General features: G+C 40.5%; 1 protein-coding gene across 3 annotated transcripts in view; it reads left to right on the top strand.

The window, feature by feature from the left end:
* The window catches only part of LOC149317584 (CUB and sushi domain-containing protein 3), a 796,080-nt gene that overhangs the window by 590,440 nt on the left and 183,881 nt on the right, over positions 1-21,759 (top strand). For all 3 annotated transcript variants that reach the window (XM_089517858.1, XM_089517859.1, XM_089517857.1), the window contains 4 exons: positions 2,530-2,721; positions 9,329-9,467; positions 11,408-11,595; positions 14,514-14,708. In XM_089517858.1, coding sequence (XP_089373984.1) covers positions 2,530-2,721; positions 9,329-9,467; positions 11,408-11,595; positions 14,514-14,708 — 714 coding nt within the window. The remainder of the gene's footprint in view (positions 1-2,529; positions 2,722-9,328; positions 9,468-11,407; positions 11,596-14,513; positions 14,709-21,759) is intronic.

The raw sequence follows: 21,759 nt of genomic DNA, 5'->3' as shown, positions 1-21,759 counted from the left end.
AATTATTATGCATCAGGGGGTCGAGGGAGGGCTTTTTTAACAGCGGTTTTATAGTGGCCAATTTTAAGCTGGATGGAAATTTCCCATCCCTCAAGGATGTATTAATAATCCGGTGTAACAGCGAAGTTACCACCGCCCCCCCCTGAGCCGCTAGCCATGAGGGGCAGGGATCGAGGGAGCAGGTTGTCTTCCGAACGCTTCGAAGGATCTTGTACACATCATCGGTACTTACCAACTCAAACTGATCCAGCTTAATGGAGTCCACGGAGGCTCTGGATACCTCTACCCTAGGTTCTGCCCTAATGCCGGTGTTAAGACCTTCGCTTATCCGAGAGATTTTATCCGCAAAGAAGTTGTTAAATTGGTCACAGCAGGCCTTAGAAGGTTCAAGGATCTGGTTCAGGGTGGGAGGGAGCTGAGTTAGCTCTCTGACCACCCTGAACAACTCTGCTGGACGCGACTCCGCGGACGCGACACGAGCACCATCGAACGAATTCTTAGCTGCTCGTATCGCCTCTCCATAGTCCTCCAAAAGGTGGTCTAGGAGAGTCTTGTCGGCTAAGCATAGGTGTTTCCGCCAGCGATGCTCTAGCCGTCGCAGGTCTCGCTTCCTTGCCCGGAGATCTTCCGTATACCAGGGCTTACGTTTGGGAGCGGGCCTGAGAGGGCGCTTGGGAGCGATACTGTGTATAGTCCTGGAAAGACCGGTATTCCAGATACCAGTCAGGGCCTCAACAGAGTCGCCGTCATTTCCAACCATGTTCCCCTCTAAGGCTTCTTGGAACCTTTTGGGTTCCATCAGCCTTCGAGGGTGGACCATCCTAATAGGCCCACCACCCCCGGGGGGGGGGGGGGATCTGGGTAGAAGCCTTGATTTTTGCCTCCACGAGGAAATGATCCGTCCATGGCAGGGGGGAAATATTAGTTATTTCCGCCCACGGATTTTCCGCATCCGTACAAAAAACGAAATCCAGTGTATTACCCGCAAAATGCGTTGGACCTGTAATCAGCTGGGACAGGCCCATGGCCGCCATGGTCTCCATGAATTCCCGAGCCGCACCGGATGGAACATAGTTGGCCGCGAAGGGGATGTTGAAGTCGCCCAGGACTAACAGCCTGGGCGTTTCCAACATCAGCTCCGCAACCAGCTGTGTCAGCTCGTTAAGGGAGTCTGTTAGCGCACGGGGTGGCCGATACACCAACAGAATCCCTAGACTGTCCCTAGCCTTTAGGGTCAGGTAAATACACTCAATAAAAGAAGTTTGTCGGATGTGGTTCCTGGTGAGAGACAAGGTGTTCTTGTGGACCAAGGCAACACCCACCCCCCCGCCCACCTAACCTGGGCTGGTCCTTCACCGAAAACCCGGCAGGGAGGGCCTGTGCCCACACAGCATCTCCCTCAGGCCCGAGCCAAGTTTCAGTAATGCAAGCCAGGTCACAATTACTGTCCTCCAATAGATCATGGAGGATGTGGGACTTGTTGTTGATCGACCTGGCATTGCACAGGAGCAGCGACAGGGTTTGTGGCACGGTTGGAATGACCCTCAGGTCCCTTTGATTAGGAAGGGGACCAGAAGGAGAGATAGATATTAAGCATCGATCTCGCCTTCCTCTGTAACGCAAGTCCGCCTTCCTACCGCCATACCTCCCCCTGCCCCACACCACCTCAATAGGAGCCCCACTCACACCGATGTTACCCTCTTCCTCCCCAGCCGAAGCATTCCCCCAATCATGCCCTCTCCCTCCCCCTTGCAAACTACAAAGAGAACAAGAGGTGTGACACAGCAGTCATCCTCCGTTCTGGGCTGACTTCGGCACAGCCCTCTCGCCCCTTGCGCCGCTATAAAATTGTGCAAAAACAGTCAGTCCGTGGGCGGCCTTCGCTGGCCCCGCCCCTCAGGTGCGCCGCTCCGGCGGCGAGAGAAAGTCCTCTGGGCTGCTGCCCAGGATGAAAGGAGGGCAAGCGGTGGCGTCCTCTTCAGGGAGGCCGGGAGCCGGCTTTATGGGGCCGCTCTCACCGGCCCCGCCCCTCAGAAACGCCGCTCCGGCGGCGAGAGAAAGTCCTCTGGGCCGCTGCCCAGGATGAAAAGAGGGCGAGCGGTGGCGTCCTCCTCAGGGAGGCCGGGATTTTGATACCATATGATTTTGATACCATAATGTTGATAGACAATCTGTTGTCCATCATGGTATACCATGCAGGATTATGTGGTACATCCAGTGAAGATGTGCAGGAAACCTTTCCCCATTTAATCTCAAATTATTCCATAGTTCTTTAAAATTAAGAACAACAAGAATGAAATGCTACATTAATTGTGCCGTTAATTGAACCAAATGTGGATGTGTTCAGTAATCAAAACAGATGGCAAATAGAAGAATAACTGCATAAAATAAGTATTTTAGTGAATCATATATTTTGTGATATTTTCCCCAAAGAAAGGACTATGAATCTTCTTTATGTGCCAGAACTATTTTTGTTCCAAATCAACTTAATACAAATCAGAATTGATATGTTAATGTTTCCCTTCCTAGGCTCTGTAGCCACAGCATGTCGTGATCCAGGAGTTCCCATGAATGGAACTCGAAATGGAGATGGAAGAGAACCCGGAGATATTGTCATTTTTCAGTGTGACCCTGGCTATGAATTGCAAGGAGATGAACGAATAACCTGCATTCAGGTAGAAAATCGGTACTTCTGGCAGCCCAACCCACCAGTCTGTATAGGTATGCAGAAACCAAGAAAAGACACAACTGGTTTTCTGACTTGGAAACATGTTCTAATTACCCAGTCACAAAGACTTTACAGTTAACAATGCTGAATTAGATACAGATGTGAGGACAACTTAGTAGGCCTCAACAAGTATGGTACTGTATTTTTAATCATGGTGGGATTTTATAAAAGAAAATATCACATACAGCACGCATCAAAAAGAGAAGAGCAATGCTCTGTAGGTCTTGTAAAATATGGTAGGGTATAAAAGCATTTTTACCAAGAATAGTGACATATTGTTACAGCCTCTGTTTTAATAAAAGCCTTAGGATCACTAATCTCTTGTTGGAAACATCATATCAGCAGTGGCCTAAGTACAGCCCTTGGGCTGCATGTGGTCTCCTAGGACACTTTTTGTGGATCACAGATGTTACATTAGTCAGTGTTTTGCATTTTTTTAAAATTAAAAAAAAAAAGATCCAAAATGACTTTTAGGTGTTGCAACTGACTTCCTCTTACTTCTGTTGTTTAAAAAGATCTGTTTGTGGCCTGAAATAGCACAGAAAGGCCCCCAAACATGCTGAAAACACCTCCCATGTCCCCTTGACAGTGTTTAGGTGGGAATAGAATGGTATAAGCAGACAAGTGGAGACTGCATTCTTCCAAGGTCTGCTGAAGGGGACCTTGCAGCATTTGTTGCAAATCAAGATCAGGCATCGTTGTCTACCACTGCACTAGATCAGTTGTTCTTAAACTCTGGTCCTCCAAGTGTTTTGGCCTTCAGCTCCCAGAAGTCCCAGCCAACCTGACCAACAGTTAGGCCATCTGGGAGCTGAAATCCAAAACACCTAGACCAAAGTTTGGAAACCACTTCACTAGATGATGGATTTCCCATGTCTATGCTTTGTCAATCTTTATTCACAGCACCCTATCCATTCTAAAAAGGTACTCTGTAAAGTAAGGAGATCCTTAGGGACAGCTGCTGTTGTGTAAAAAGACAGACAGGCCAAGGGTAAAAATATAATTTTAAATGTGTACATTCTTAGTGCAAGATTTCCCCAAGGTCTGCTTTCATGTATGAATTTTTGTATTAATTTTGTCTCTACTGATTAAATTATGCAGAGGATTGTTTGCTAAAGGATTTTCTTTTAAATAAATCTTTAAAAGAAATCATTCTAATGAAAACTGATTATTTTGCCATTGTAGAATTTGTGCTAGAGAAATGTGGCAGTGTGCTTTGTAAATATTTAACATACTAGATCAGATTGCTAACAGATGACCAAACATCTAACAGCTTTGTTTTCTGTGGAGATCAGAACTGGAACAATAGGGACAAAGAGTTTTAATAAATCTATGCATTTGTCTTTGAGTATTCTGTATGTAAAAAAGACATTGAACATGCCATAGGTGTTCACCTGACTACTAATTCTCCCCCATCAACAGTCAGTGACCACCTATTTAAGTCCACACCTAAGCCAATTTTCCAAGTCCCCGAACAACAGTGTGAGGTAGGCGAAAAAGCCTTGGAAAAGGGAGAAAATTCCTACCCGGCCCTTAACGCAACCAACACAGCCACACTGAAGTCGAGGCAGGAGGGTGGGACAACAATTGCAAAGAGGGATAAGGAAGGGTGGTGCTGTCTTAAATAGCCTCAGCTCCACCCCCAACCCTTCCCTGATGTGGGGTAGAAACACCACATCTAATTGACTGCTGGCCTCACTCAAGAGGTCAGCAAATGCATGTCTCCAACCATGGTGGCACGGGGGACATGGATTATAAAGCCATGCACTCCAGAACACACATTTGTGTGTGTTACAGCATAGACATGCCAGCTAATATTAGTCTTCTTTTAAAGTCATCAGCAAATCTCAACACATGCAACATTATGTAAATTGGCATTAAAGTCAACTTGCCTTAAAGTGCAAATAAGAATTTGAATGATTTATGTGGGAAACATAGAAAGGAGAGAAAGAGCTACATTCACCCTCACCCTTACTATTTTCAGCTCATTTTTTATTTTCATTTTCATTTTTATTTTTGGTCAGGAACCTAACAATGAACATCTGACCAGGTAGCCTCAAACAAAAGGTGAAGGGGTTGATACTTCCTATCTATCTATGATGAACAACCTTAATATAGTTGGCATGAATTCGTCTTCTGCTTCTTGCATTGTTTCTCACAATGAATAGCCAATAATTTTGTGATAATATGCCCGTATGACAACACAACCTATCTCTATAGTATATCTTGTTATTGTAAGAAAGTTGCAACACAGAGTAAATCATCATTAACTATAGTTAGTATATAGCAGCCAGATATGGATGGAGATTTCTAATACAGAGCTGTAGTTCTAGGCTACATTAAAAGGTGTGGGTGGGTATTTTGGTAAAAGGCATAGGAGTAGATTAGTCTATTCAGAAAAATAAGAAAGCATTTCATTCTAGAAGTGGGTAGATTGGAGAAAAGTTGAGGAGTTTTGAAATTTCTTTCACATTAAAAGAAACAGTAGACTTATGTAGTAAGTCTACTGTTTGGTTAACACTGGTACAAGAGAAACACACACAGAGAGAGAGAGAGAGAGAGAGAGAGGGAGGGCAGCTTTTGGTCAGCAGGGGCAAGCCTCCTATGCTGAAATGTTTTGCATATTTACCTGAAAGTAAGTATGAGTGTAGTGGTTTGAGCATTGGACTATGACTCTAGAGCTTGCCAAGAAAATCCTCTGATAGGTTTCCTTTAGGGTTGCCATAAATCATAAATTATTTGCAGACACACAACAACAAGAAGTCTAAGTTAACACAGTGAGGTTTAGTTCTGGCTGGACATTTGCTGAATTGTTGTGCAGGGAAGTGAATAAATCAGAACTGATACATTTTTATATGGATAACGAGAAAAGATGCATGGTAGGAAAAGAGGTAGACCACATTACTGGTAAATAGGCTCAATTATGGAAGGTGCAGGACATAAACAGGTCAGTTGATGACAAAAGGTCTCTCACGCATAGGGGAGTCATACGTCAAATCCAGCTTGACAGCAATTAACAATGGTCTTGCCTAACTTCCTCTGGGTTATAACTGCAAATAAGATTCCATTGCTGGTGCAGCTGGTTTTCGTGCATTTCCTTCATTAAGCTGGAGCTTGGTGGTGAGTCAAATGCTAAATCATGTCTGACAAGCCTCAGGTTACTTATTCATGATCTGCTGCAATGTTGAGTCCAATTTCTCATACTGTCAGGGATCTGCTAGATCAAGACCTTTTGTCTTTTAGATTGCTTCCAATTTAAATTATGGATATTCCACTTATTTATTTATTGAAATACGTATATCCTGCCCCATGTTGTAGGCTCTCAGGGTAGAGTACAATAAAATGAATTTACCCCATTTAAACCATAATAATAATAATAATAATAATAATAATAATAATTTTTATTTATAGACCGCTATTCCGCAATGATCATAGCGGTGTACAGTAAAATTGCAATACAATACAAAAAATTGCAAGGCCTCTCTCCCCCTCAAGATGGTGGTTGGAGGAGGGCTCTTTGTCTTCCAGGCCAGGCCTCTCTCCCCCTCAAGATGGTGGTTGGAGGAGGGCTCTTTGTCTTCCAGGCCAGGCCTCTCTCCCCCTCAAGATGGTGGTTGGAGGAGGGCTCTTTGTCTTCCAGGCCAGGCCTCTCTCCCCCTCAAGATGGTGGTTGGAGGAGGGCTCTTTGTCTTCCAGGCCAGGCCTCTCTTCCCCTCAAGATGGTGGTTGGAGGAGGGCTCTTTGTCTTCCAGGCCAAACCTCTCTCCCCCTCAAGATGGTGGTTGGAGGAGGGCTCTTTGTCTTCCAGGCCAGGCCTCTCTCCCCCTCAAGACCTTGAAACTGTTGTACTTGCTTTGGTAACCTCTCGATTGGACTTCTGCAATGCGCTCTACATGGGGCAACCCTTGTACCACACTCGGAAGCTACAATTGGTTCAAAATATGGCAGCCAGATTGGTCGCTGGCAGATCCAGGGCAGACCATATAACACCTATCTTAAAAGATCTTCACTGGCTGCCTATTCACTTCCGAGCCCAATACAAGGTGTTGGTGTTGACCTATAAAGCCCTAAATGGCTTGGGTCCAGGGTCCAGGGTACTTGGAGGACCGCCTCTCCCCATATAGTCCGCCCCGCACACTCAGAACATCTGGGGCCAACCTATTGGAGGTCCCTAAGTCTCGTTTTGTAACGACCTCGCAGAGGGCCTTTACTATCTTTGCCCCCACTTTGTGGAACAAGCTCCCTGTACAGCTTCGTTCCTCTGCATCGTTACTTTCTTTTAAAAAAGATTTAAAAACACACTTATTTCGGCTGGCATTCCCACTTCAGTAATCTTGTTATCTTTTGCCCCAACTACCTTAAATTTGTTGTCTTATCTTTGCCCTGATATCTTGATTGTTTGCTTCCCGTCCCTACTCCTCTGATGATGTTTTAATTTTTATATGTAATATTTTAACTTGTATTTTATTGTCTTCTTATCTGTAAGCCGCCTTGATCACATTGTGGAAAGGCGGGGTAGAAATAAATATTATTATTATTAAGATTATTAAGATGGTGGTTGGAGGAGGGCTCTTTTTCTTCCAGGCCAGGCCTCTCTCCCCCTCAAGATGTTTTATTTTATTAATTTTAATAATATTAATTTTAAAAAGAGGTTACAGGCTTATTAAACAATTTGACAAATTCAGGCGGGATACAGACTGCCCCTTTGTGGTGGCCTGAACCTGCCCCTTTCCCCAATGGATCGGGGCCTCAGGGGCCACAGCGCCAGCCACATAGGCCCCAATCTGCCACTTTTCCAGGCCTCGGGGAAGCAGCAAAAAGCCGCTTCCCCATGGCCTGGAAAGGGGTGTCCTTGGGGCTTCATGCCCAAGGACACTCCAACAGCGGCAGGGAAAGAGAGAAAGGGGCCGCTTTGCCCCTTTTCTCTTTTGTATCGCTGGCACTGCCATGTAAAGGCTGCACCAGTGATACAAGTGGCGGAAGTAGCTCCGTTTCAGAGCTCCTTCCAGTGCCACTGAAAGGGCACCAGAAGTGCCCTGCAGTGGCATGTGTATGTCATGCCCGCACTGCTCTGTTTAGAGGTGGCACGGCCATGACGTTGTAATGGCGGTGTCCATCTAGATAGGGCACCGCCATTACCACACTGCAGTTATGTGCTAGGGTTGAAGGGCGTCTGTAAAGTACCTCAAGCCCTTAATTGTCATTGGTGCCTGGATGACACAAGTGGTCACATCAATCAATTAATCTTTTAAGGGGAGGTGCTATAAATGGGATGTCACAGCAGAGAAGGCTTTCTTCTATATCTTCCCACAGTGCAATGCACATACCTATGGGACACAGAGAAGGGCCTGCTCACATCTTGTGCAGATATATGGAAAAGCACACTTTCAAATATCGAGTTCTCAAGCCATTTAGCATTGTAAATGAGAACAGAGTATTCATCACACAGTCTCTTTTTCCGATTCCACAGAGCAAGTCCAGTAAGAGTTCATGAGCAATGGAATTGAAAGCTGCATGTGTTTGTTTTTAATTTTAAAATATTTACTTTGGAATGTTAGCAATACTGCTTTCTTATGAGTATGATCATGATATTTATGGATTTTGCCCACTAATATTTATAAAAGAAAATATGGGTGAAATTAAATTATACAACTGCAAGGTCATCCCACATAGTGGATTTTTCCCTTCCTTTACTTCCGCTTGAAGTTACCTGTGTATTTCAAAGTCTCTACAGAGAGCCTACACAATGTTGTTAAATGTGTCTTAGTGGAGTGCAGTGGGAAAGGGGAAATACTGTACTGGTACAAATTTTTTCTCCCTATTTTGGAAAGATTTATCCCTTCCACTGCAAGCAGATAAGCCAACATTCAAATCCGTATTGGGGTCCCCTCATCTTCAGGAGATAATTTCCAGAGCATAGAGGAGCTACAAGGGTGAGGGACCTAATGGGAAAGATTTATTGTGCAAGCTGACATTGCTTCTGTACTGTTGGGTTCCACCTAAATGTTTTTACTTGTTAGTAACTAAAATAAATATTTGCATATATGAAATTACATCAGGTGAGCTCTATGACACCCAGTTGTATTTACAACGTTAGCATGATTTTAAAACTCTAACTTTCGTAGAACTGTGACTAGTATTAGTGTCTTGTTTCAGTAATTTCAGCTGGCTTGATCAACACATATCTTTGTTCTACATTGTCATTTTGTTCATTTTATAAGTGATCTCATTTGTTATCAGTCATATTATTGGTAATTTTCTGTCATCATTAAAATGCCAATTATTTTTGCATGAGCTCATATCAACATGTATTATGCATTGTAGCACTTGATACTTAAAAGTTCAAGCAACACTAATGCACCTCAAAAGGTCAAATGTGGCCAGCCCATTTCTTGACAGAATGCTTTCTTATTCTGAGCCACGGAGGAAAATAGCATTCAATAATAACTATTTATTGGGAAATAAACTAGAATAATAATGGCTCACTTGCACCACTTCAAAGTAATAATTTCCTCCTTTGTTTGTTTTGATATTTATGTGAAATACAATGGAATTGTGTTGGGATTTACTGGTTCTTATCTTTGCTTGATTTATTCACAGCACCTTGTGGAGGCAATCTGACAGGTTCATCAGGTTTTATTCTTTCACCAAATTTCCCACATCCTTATCCCCATAGCAGAGACTGTGACTGGACTATCACTGTTAATAATGACTATGTAATATCATTAGCATTTATCAGGTAAGTGATTGATTGGCCCATATTTTGAACAAGTACACCTGATCATCTGGCCTCCTGAGATGATGGTTAGAACTGATGCTAATGTGTTGCTTTGCATGCCCTATTCCACTTGGCTTTTAGTGTGGGAATGTAAGAGTAGGCCAGCAGTATATTACTCAAATGCATTCATCATTGCTGATGACACACAAACTTTTCCATGCTACCCTAAACTATTAATGATAATCTATTTTATGAGAGAAGTATCAAGTACATCAAGTACCCCAAAACTCTATTTATTTGCTTGATTTTTTTTACTTGTTTAATTTCTACATCATTCTTTCTTGGGGCCAAAATGCATAAACAGTAGCCCAGTCAACAAAATTAACAGCTTTTAGCTGGTTTATCCTGTTGTTTAGATTGGTTGCATCAATTTTAACTGTCTGTAAAGAGACAACAAACCAAAATATATGGCTCAGAACATAAGCTGTTCCATCTAGAAATCCTGTGTTGTTTTGAAACTACAGTTTAAGCAAATATCACATTTATTTGTTTTTAATTGGATTTTTGGCTGTCCTTTATGATAAAAATGAATAATGCAATACAATAAAAGGATGAAACACACAAAACAATTAAAATTAATTATTCTGTTTGGTCATTTTAAAAAAAAACCAATCTCTTCAATAGGCACTTGGAAGATATCACAATTAATATCTGATATATTTTATTGGGAAATCATTCCAAAGATAAAGAGCTAGCTACATGCACCCTTGGTGCATATAGCTGCTGTACAGTATTTCTTTTGCAGACAATCACACTCTGCACACTGATGTGAGAGGTCTGGAAGCTCTGAGAAGCATGATCCTATACCCTCCATCATTTCACTGATGAAAATTGGGATAGATGTGGCCAAGCAACGTCAGAGTGTTAATAAAACGATATTAATAAGGAGGAATACATAAGCTAAGAAAAGCTGCAGATTTGTTTTTACATTATTCTACAAGGAAGGATAAGATTCCACCTTGTCATCTCTTACCTCCTCATTTGAGCTGAGTGCAGACTACTTTTGCAGTTTGAATTCAATTTGCAGCAACTGAAGTAAGCTTAAGTATAAATGGGGAAGGTGGAAGAAGGAAAAAGAAAACTGGACATTTTAAAAGCAGCTGAAAAAGTGAGGCGACAGAAGATTATTCAGGGACCATCCTTGCCAAACTGGGACAGTCAGAGGTTATGTGATCTTGTCTCTATTTTACAATGGACTGCTTTAAACATAATCTTGGTTTTTAAACTAGGGATGTATAGCTTTGTAAGATTGTGCTACCATGCCCAAAAAGGCTATATAATATTTAGGGTAGCTACTACAGGGAAAGGCATTGTTGACCCATAATCTGAAAAACTAGAGATTTAGGCTTTCAGTTTTACAGCATTTCCAGGATTTGAGAATTATTGGAAATGTCAGGGCCATATTAAGAACCCATTTTATAAGCCATTTATTTACATTCTAATAAGGCTCAGGTGAGTAGTGCCATTCTGGATATTAAATGCTATTTGTTCAAATTCTCTACCACAATTCAGTGCCTTAAATGATGTCAGAGATTAAATAAAGCAAATATCTTGTTCACTCTGTTTGTTCTTACCCTATAATGGATAACATGTAAGAATATTTATTAAAATGAAAGCGAAGAAAAATCTGACAGGAAATCAAGAGACATGCAAACTCAAGGCTAAAGCTATACACAGAATTATGGTAATCTGCAATAAAATGTTTTATACTTCCATGTAGTATTACTCCACAAAACTGATGCTTTTTATCTTGTAATCTGTAAAAAAAAAGGAAGTGAAAATCCATTACAAAACTTTGCTTATATAATAATGGTTTTGCCAATTAGTAGGCTTTTCTTTAGTGAACATATTGGTCAATTGTAGTCCCATCTGACATCTGCTCTGTTTTTAATGTTTTATAGCTTCAGTATAGAACCAAACTATGATTTTCTCTACATCTATGATGGGCCAGACAGCAATAGTCCACTAATTGGGAGCTTTCAAGATAGCAAACTACCAGAGAGGATAGAAAGTAGTTCAAACTCAATGCATCTGGCTTTTCGAAGTGATGGATCTGTTAGTTTTACTGGTTTCCACCTGGAGTATAAAGGTAAATGGACATCATTATGTTTTGGACATCTTGCACAATTTGAACATGATCTTTACTACTGTATCTAGCACAGTTTCTTAAGAAATAATCTGCATGAAGTCAAGGTTTGTATCATTCATTCATGTGGGCATTATACTCTATTTTTGCTTGATTGGAAACGATTGTTTGTCAGATGATATAAAAGTCTGAGATTCTTGATCTTAAAAAGACTTATTGGTTTATTGCTGATCAGCTTGGAAATAATGAGAACAGACAAGATATTTGGGATATAAAATTACCTTATTTATGTGCATTTCTATGAGATCTGCAAAATGGTGGGAGTAACCTAGTGTGGGAGCAGCTGAGACTGGCAGTCTATTTCCCAGTCCACCTCCTCAGCTTGCCCTGGATGAAACACCTGAGCCCCACCAATAACCCTTAGGACCTTATCACACTAGCGAAATCCTGCTGACAAATAGGATTTAAAGTAGATTTAGATTAGAAAAAAACCACAAATGTGGGAAGTTTATCACATGACATTTCACCAGACTGGAAATAATGAGAAAATAAAGCGAAGACAAGAGACAAAAATGGCAGCTTTTCACTTTCGGAACTTCCCGAAAGTAAAAAGCTGCCATTTTCATCCCTTTTGCCTTTGCTTTATTTTCATGTTATTTCTGGTCTGGCAAAATGTAATAAACTTCCCACATTTTTTTTCCTAATCAAAATCTAGTTTTAATCCCGTTTCTCAGTGGGATTTCACTAGTGTGATAAGGTCCATAGTTGGGTTGCTGCCCGACTGGCTCACATCTGGAATGCCAACCTGAGATTTCCTCACTTATCTCACAGGATTTAAGCAAGGGTTATATCTCAGGTCAGCTGCAAGGAAGGTTTATTTCACTATCCCTTTAGTCACATTACTTAAAGAGGCAGTTCCAGAGACCTAACCTTCACCTGAAGAAGTAATAGTTGTTCACTTAAATGCTACATGTCTCCCTGGCAACCGCTAGCCTATGTATGACCACACCTGAGTCAATTGTTCAAATCCCCAGACAAGCAGTGTGGGGTAGGTGAAAAATCATTGGAAAGAGGAGAAAATTTCTACCCAGCCCACAAAGTGACCAGAAAATTCACACTGATGTAGAAGTGGGCAGGTGGGCCAACAGATATGCAAGAGGCCAAGAGGAGGGGCAGAAGCCTTAAATAGGCTCTGCTCCACCCGCAACTCTCTCATCATGGTGGGGGTGCACATGGGCCTCTTTCTCACGTGGCTAGGAAAGAATGTCCCCAGAGCCAGATAAACCAGCCTGGGGGACATGGAATCTAGTAATAAGGTTGCATCACTCTGATCTGTAAGCAGGGCTGATATGACTGAATGTTCTTTGATGCAAACAAATATTTCTGTATTTTTAGATGAAGAGACACATTGGTGATAAATGTCCAACTTTCTTCCCTGATATTTAATTGCCCTTGTACCAGAAGAATAATTGTTTGTTTGAACAGGAGTTCATTCACAAACTGCAAGACCCGCCTAGAGTCGGAAAAAGTAACACCTAGACATAAGGGTCATGCATGGCTCAGCATAGCATAGTAGTTCTGAATGCTGAGCCATTTACTGCCACCCATTTCTAGAGCCCCCACCCCACCCCACCCCACCCCAGTCATTCATACCTGAAGGGGAGCAGAAAGGATTGCAGAAGCATCTGGCTGTATCCCTGTAGCAAACATGAAACAATTATATCATCTGATTAGGTCTGTTGTGGCCCTTCAAAGGTCTCAGTGGCCGAGGTAATCATTTTGTGTTTGGCTACAAGGACATAACCAGATGCTTCTGCTATTCCTCCTCCCACTCTCTTCCAAGAACAAATGACCATGTGGGGGCAGGGGGTCTTCATCAGCTCTATCGTATGTATGGGGGTGGTGGCTTTGGTTGCTTCAGTGGGAGAAACCTCTACAGCAGCTAAAAATAGACATGCATAGGCATAGGGTGGATTTAAGTGTGCACATACCAACCCGTATGTGTTCAGTCAAATCTGTAGTTGCTAGGAGGCACATGGCAGTCTCCAAAGGCCCATTTTAAACTAGAATGCAGCTGCGAATGAGGAATGGGGAAGAATACTTTATCCCTTTCATATATTTTCACTTTTTGCTCAAATTAAAAAAGATTCTACAGGAGCTTTCCTATTCTTAGTGGGAAAGTAACAAGGCTCCTTTGATTTTGAAAGCATTGTAGGGTCTTCTTGTAGTTTTAATTGGGCAAGTAGCATGAATGTAAAAAGTTTAAGTGCTCCATTTAGACTGCTATGATCAGAGTTGCAAATACTTGCACTGAGAATTAGTAGAAAAGAGCAAGACTCGAATAATAATAATAATAATAATACATTTTATTTATAGACCACTATTCCGCAATGATCATAGCGGTGTACAGTAAAAAATTGCAATACAATACAAAATACAATGTGACAGTTAAAGAAGGGAGAAGTCTCGTCCTTCAAGCAGTCCCTGATGTTGCTGGGTCTGCCTGATGACTCCCTCTGAGGCCGAGATGACAGTTAAGGAGGGAGGGGCCTCTTCCTTCAAGCAGTCCCTGATGTTGCTGGGTCTGCCTGATGACTCCCTCTGAGGCCAAGATGACAGTTGAGGAGGGAGGGGCCTCTTCCTTCAGGCTGTCCCTGATGTTGCTGGGTCTGCCTGATCGCTCAAAAAAAAATTTATCCGAAGAAGAAACAGTAATAACAGATGAGGATGTGGAGGATTTTGTTTTTAAAGAATGAAAGAAAAATATTCACCAAGGTTTAACTAGTCTGGAGAAACTCAAACAGGTGAAACTCAGAGAAACTTAGTTTGGAGAAACTCAGATAGGAGAAAAATATTATGGTAAAATTTCCTTAGTAGATGGATACAAAAATCCTTATAATGACTTTCCCCTGTAATTGCAGCCAAACTACGTGAATCCTGTTTTGATCCTGGGAACATCATGAATGGCACAAGACTTGGGATGGATTATAAACTGGGATCAACAGTCACATATTACTGTGATGCTGGTTATGTTCTTCAAGGTTACTCTACACTAACATGTATCATGGGAGATGATGGGAGACCTGGATGGAATAGACCTTTACCAAGCTGCCATGGTAAGACCTTGGGAGAGGACAAATTTCTGATTGACCATAGGAAGTAAATAGTGTTACATTTATTTTTATGGCTGTATTTCTTTTCAGAATAAGTGGGATTCATTTCTTTCAAAACTGCCACAGATACAAGAATTGTTCACTGAATGATCACAAGGGGGTCCTGCTTTTTCCTTCCCTGTGCCATATCAGGCCATATCAGGCTGTTATGGTGAATGGGAGGCCAGTACACACACCAAGATTTCCCCATTCTGTCTAGTCAAGGAGTAATGCACCAAATACCAAGATAGACTAAAATATGCAAGTTCTGTTTTATGGTGGTTAGATAAATGTGTTAATTCTCTCTATCACTGGAGAATGAATTCATGCACACCTTTTTGTCATCATGGTGTGTCTTCAAAGAAATTATGCAAATACATGCATACCTTGGTTAAGAAAACCTGTAAAAATATGTTTCTTTTTACATTTTTTTGTGCTTGTCCATCCACCCTTTCTTCTTTGTCCTCTCTGCAGCTGGAAGCTTTTTACCAATGCTGACATTGAGAGGATGGTGAAGGAGGGCTGGAGAAGCACAAGCATTTGGTGTCAGGTTTCAGGAGCATATCTACAGTAAACAATGCAATAAATAAAGCTTGGGCTGGGAAAGAGCAGGTTATGCCTTAACTGACTCTGCTCTAGATGTGTTCAGTAACTGCCTCCAAAATCTATTACTAAGCATGTGTTAACTTCAAAATAGAGAGAAAAAGGGACAGCCAATAAGTCTACCTCACATTCCCACAGCATGTGAAGGAAACATAGATCTATATGTTTGGCCAGTAAAATGAAAATCTTTAGAAAAATGGATGCTGTTGAAAGAACAACAAAAAGATTATTTGCTGCATTTTGGAAGAAGACTGAAAGTGGTCTCTAAAAGGTTGAAATGTTTCTTGTTTACTTATGCAAGGCTTACCTGACCTGGTTATTTCATTTCGCATGTATACAGTTCCATTTCGAACAAAAAAATTGTTGAAGCATGTTAAATTGATTATTATTTTTTGTGGTGTGGGAACCTATCTTTATTATTTCAAATTTATTTGTGCCCCTGGTACCAAATTTTTATGTTAAACGAAAAGTGTGTGTTTGCCTCTACACAAAATGTGCAGTGGTTTTCTTTTAACAGACTGGAAAGCCAGTAGTGGTTTGAGCATTGGACTAGGAGTCTGCAGACCAGGGTTCAAATCCTGTCTCAGCCATGTAAACCTACTGGGTGACACTGAGCAAGTCATACTCTCCCAGCTTCAAAGGATGGCAGTGACAACCCCTCTTTGAAGAATCCCATGATAGATTCACTTAGAGTCATCATAAGTCAGAAACAATTTGAAGGCAGACATCAACAACAATCAGCTCATTAGGAAATGGGCTTGGAAATGGTTAAATTAATATAACAGTTGCAGTCGTTTCTCAGTTTCCTCTTTACAAACTCCAGTGCACTTTTTCTCCCAGTCAGTATCCTTCTCTGACCATATTGAGACCCTTTGTCTCTTTCTCCAGTTTCTCTACTGTCTTGTCAGAATACCCTTCTGACTTTCTCTAGGCCCAGTCAAATTCCCTATCTGACCCTCTTCCTAGAACTCTCATTTAGCAATCTCCTCTGAACTCAAATCTTCCCTCAATATATTCCCTTCAGCTCCCTTCAACTTGTTTCAGCTCTCTTACCTTCCTCCTCAACTGAACTCAGAGTTACTCACTTCTGCCTTTTATATCTACTCCTTCCCTTGCAGCCCCTTCCTCACAATTGGTCCAAACAGTGATTTGCTATCAGGAAACCAGGTTTGCCCCGTGATTCCATCACAGCTACCACAATGTGATGAGGGTGTCTTTGCATTGCTTATCTTATAAGTGTAAATGTGGCTCTTCTCTAGCTGCTTTGGAGCCTTCCAGCTGGTTATGCTTTCTGGAATGCCCTTTAGAAGACTTCCCATTTGAGGCTACAAATGTTCCTGCCCTGCTAAGCAAGTTTGATTTCATATGTTTTTTGTAATTATTATTTTTTGTGTGTGCGTGCGTGCACGCGCGTGCGCACACACACACACACACACACACACCTACTTGTCTCAGAAGCTTTAGTTTCTCCAGTGTTTTGAAGATTTTACTGGAAGGAATGAGCACTATTTGCATTCAGCATAATCTGTCTACTCCACAATGCTGAGATTCCAATTGTTATCTTCCATCCTCCTTGTGGAGTTTTGAATGTCTTCAAAAGAGAATAATATGAACTTCTACATCTGCTTTTTCCCCTTTCAAAATATTTATTTCCAAAAAAATTTCCCCTCAAAACACACATCTTAAAACACAATTTATAACAAAATTAGGTATAGCCATTTATTTTGGAAAGGCAACAAGAGCTAAAAGCTATATTTCAGAGTTAATGGTTAAAAACAGTGTTATTTCAAGTGTTGCAAGCAATGTGTTTCTGGTTTCTCAGAATTCAGATTCTGTATTATAAAATGAAAGAAACCATGATACTCTAATTTTTAGAGACATTTCTATAGTCAGAATAATGACATCAAAAGTGCCAAGGGACAGGTGAAATTTTCTTTCAGTTCATTCTAAATAAAAATGTATCAAAATTATTTTGTTGATGTTTGGGGTAGAGGTGAGATCAGATTCACAGAATTAAGAAGGGATAAAAAAGGGAACTGACAAATGTGTCCATGAAGGTCCAAGGCTAAAGTATGTGTAATACTTTAAAGTTTGTTTATCCCTAACACAATGATTTTTAAAGTCCTTGTTAGCTTTCACCTTATCGTAGAATAAATATGCATGCCAACCAAACCTAAGATCTGAACCTTCCAACTTACGTAGGCATGCCTTTTGTAAGTCTAACCAGTCCTTTAACCAAAGTAAACCTCATGCCTCATAATAAAGTTTAAGGTTTGGGAGGGCCAAGCTTCCTCTTTCTTTAGAATCTCATAAATATTTTAGCTGGATATGTGGTTTTTCCCCTCCCAAATAAAAGAATTTAGGTCTTTTTGCCAAATTTGAAATACCGAGTTGTTTTGAATAAAAGGGATGGTTTGAAATAAAAATAATATTCACAGAAGTATTGTCATATTTACTGCTGCAATCCTGCCAAGAAAAGAAAATTTTAATTCCCTCCATTTGTTCAGATCTTCCTTTATTTTTGCCCAACATTTCTTGTAGTTATTAATAAACAAATTTGCATTGTTTTTGGTGATTATTATCCCTAAATATTTAACTTTCCTGCTTATTTGAAAACCCAATAAAGCTCATAGTTTCTTTTCTTCTGTATTATCTATGTTTTTGTCATTATTGCAGTTTTGTTTTTTGTTGATTTTTAATACCGATATTTTTCAAAATTTCTTAATTCTTTTTGTAAAGTTTTAATATCACTTAGAGAATCACTGAGGGATATCAATAGATCATCTGCAAAGGTGTGGACCTTAAATTTGGCCCCTTTCACTTTCACACCTTTTATTTCTGCATTATTCCTTATATTAATCAGCAATAACTCAATTATCATAATAAACAAAAGAGGTGACAAGGGGCAACCCTGTCGTGTTCCCTTTTGGATCTCTACAGGGTTGCCCCTTGTCATCTCTTTTGTTTATTATGATAACTGAGTTATTGTTTTTTCAACTATGGGCCAGAATAGACCAACAAGTAAGGGCTATTTGAAGCCACCCCCACCAAAAACAGATTAGGGCTGCGGAAAACAAATGGCACAGTCCTAATCCACCCTGAACCTGGACCAAATAGGAGCAGAAATGATCCGCTCCTATTTCAGCTGGGGAAAAGGTTTCTTTCCCAGCCCTGCTGCAGCCTCATGGTAGGTTCTGATGCTCCAGTGGCATGTGGCATCTAAATGCTGCACTGCTGGAGCATCTTGAAGCTGCGAACATCTGGGCAGCTGGCTGGCTGGCCAGCTTCCAGGTGGCTTCTGAGAGGCTTGGAAGCATGTGACATGTAAATGCTATGCTCCCAAGATGCCTGGAAGGCATCTTTAATGTTGAATTTTGCCTGTGTAAATAAAGGAGGCATTGTTTTTGTACAAGCTACAAACATTCAAAAATTTGGCATATCTGAGAATTTGAGATCTACAAAATTCAAATGCAGGGGAAAAAATGAAACAGACATTTTTCACTATTCCTTTATGCAGACTGCTCTGTTATGATGCCCTAGTGCCATTCAGCTGCAACATGTAATCTCTTTTTGGATTTTCACAAGAAAGTCAATATTGTTGAAATGCTATTGTCATTTTTCTCTTCCTCAAATTTGATTTGGTATTATCAATTACACTGAATGTGTATTTCATGTAACAATCATAGAATCATAGAGTTGGAAGAGACTACAAGGGCCATCCAGTCCAACCCCCTGCCATGCAGGAAATCCAAATCAAAGCATCCCCAACAGATGGCCATCCAGCCTCTGTTTAAACACCTCTAAGAAAGGAGACTCCACTACACTCTGAGGGAATGTGTTTCACTGTCGAACAGCCCTTACTGTCATTCAAGTAGGGCCCTGAATAAGCCAATAAGGTAAGAATATGCTATTGATTTCTCCATATAAATATCTATTTCATATCTCCCAAGACCAGCATTGACATGGAGGGCATCTTTCTTCATAAATGTGTGCATTTCCAAGATTTTGGAAAGAGGAAGGAAAAAAACGATACACATGAAAAAGAGACACAGATAAAAATTTGCACATTTGAAAAATACACATTTCAATCAATGAAAAAATGGGTAAAATGCATACACTGGGAAGAAAGTATATGAAAGTGCATACATTCTGAAAAATGCACACAAAATATGTACTTATAAGAACATGAAAAGAGTATCCAATAAGGATTCTGAGAAACAACCTGAATGAGACTAGTGGATTTCCATATCTCTAGGCTGAGTATTTTGTACTTCCATTGTGAATGTACATGGCATGATTTATGTATAGTAATCCAAATATTCTCAAACATTATTATATTCACATTTTCTCATTTGGTTTTTTTTTGTTTTACATTACATAATTGTAATTAAGCTAATGAAAAATAGAAGGGAAGCAATATAACTTTTCTTCAGTGCCTCTCTGTATGAGGTATAACTTGCCTTTGGCTAATACCCTTATTTCAGATGCCCTTGAAGCCTCTTTAATAAGTGTGGGCTGTGAACCAAGTCCACAATCTAATTCTATTATGAATGAATGCAAAGATTAACCAGGCTAATACACCAAACCATTTGGCATTTGATGATAGCTGTTAAAAGCAGACTGTAATTAAGGTGTGACAATTATGCTTCTCATAAGATAAAGGATTGTAAGTAATGATTTTTGTCAGATTTGAAGGAAGTATACCTCCTTCTGATACCATTATATAAGATTAACCTTTCATGTAACTGATATCTGTTGTTGAAGAACTAGCATTTTATTGCTCAGTATAGTGAAAAAACATTTCATTGTGAGAAGACTTCCAATTGTAACTGCAGTAATAATTAAGAACAAAAGAAAAAAATGTGGCAAACATCTATCTTTTTTAAATTTAAAGTCCTGTGTATGATGAGAGAGGGGGTATCACTTGTGAGTACTGATAAAATGAGTCACAGTTTGTTATATTTATAAACATTTAAAGCATTAATATAAAGTGTTCTATACTAGACTCCTAAGGCATGTATATTTTCTTTGTTCATGTCATTAATCTGAGCTCAATGGGGAGAAAACATAATAAAGAGAAATCAGACAAGAGAAATCCAGTAGTGTTATGAAGATGATTAAGATAGTCCAGTCAAGATGATGATGGATTTGAATGGTTTTCTGAGGAGCCTTAAGGAAGTTTGTTTTGACAGGCAATCCTGAAAATTGGTTGACTTCTGGAATGAGAAAATAGTCTGAGCAGTTGACGTGATTGCTCCCTAGGCAAAGTGAAGATGAGCTTCTTGGTTTATAAATTGTTGGGATGGATGAGATATTGTGGACTAGGAGAAAGATTTGGACAAATCCAACTGAATTTAGAATAGAGGTATTGTACGGACCTATTGTGTAGTGGTGATATCAGATGAGAAATTGTTCTTCCCTGCTATGGTTTCATCTGTATGGTATCATCTAGTTGAATTTTCATAGCTGACACATATAAGACAGATTGCTTTTGGCTTGTCCAGTTTTCATGCATATTACTTTTTCCATTTTGTGTAACTTGATGATCTGGAAAGAACCCTTGGAAGAGTAAAACCTACCATATATATGGTTTATAAAAGACTTTAGCTGCATTGGTAATGTTAGTGGTTAATGCCTGGGGGGGGATGATGTGAATCCATTAGGCCTAAGAGAAATGGTAATGAGACATCTGCTTGTTTTATATTTTAAAAAGTACTATCATGTTGTGGAGACAGGTAACTCTGACCCTCCAGGTGTTTGTTGACTGCAACTTCCATTAGTCCTAGCCAGCATAACAAACTGTAAGGGATTCACAGGGAGAAAAAAGGCAACTAGGTCTTTGATATAGCTCAGTATGCATATAATGGAGCTTACATTCAGATCCTGAAGTCAACAGCCAGGGCTAGGAGAATGTCACAGCCATGTGACTGGACAGGTCAATGGTATTATTCAGTATAAGGCAACTTCCTATGTGCCTATGTGCTATTTTTCTGCAGAAACTAGCAAAAAGAAAACTAGTATCTTGTCTACATAGGTGATTTACCCCCAATTCCTCTTGGGCTCACTGGGTCCTGTTTACATAACACAGGGTCAAAACCCTGAATCAAGTCTCTGCTGTCTTCATGATGCCTGCATCTGAATCAGGGCTTCCTTCCTGAACCAGCATTTAAATAAATCACCTTCTTCTGTGGGTTTTTGGCTGTCTTCACAGTGATGATAGCAGCTGCCTTTTCACTCACAGTTCCTATGAGCTACCCAGCACCATTGCTGCAGATATGACTCTGAGATAAGAAAGAGGAACCCAGAGTCAATAGTGTGACTGGGCACCTTGTTCTGACCTCAGTGGCAATGCCATGTGACAAACAGGGGCCACATGGGAAAGAAACTGTATATCATTGGTGCGAGAGCCAAA

The sequence above is a fragment of the Sceloporus occidentalis genome, unplaced genomic scaffold, assembly GCF_023333645.1.
Source record: "Sceloporus occidentalis isolate IW3139 unplaced genomic scaffold, rSceOcc1.0.p SCAF_3, whole genome shotgun sequence".
Classification (NCBI taxonomy): Eukaryota; Metazoa; Chordata; class Lepidosauria; order Squamata; family Phrynosomatidae; genus Sceloporus; species Sceloporus occidentalis.
The sequence above is the reverse complement of the archived record's forward strand: the minus strand, read 5'-3'. Positions and strand labels throughout refer to the sequence as shown.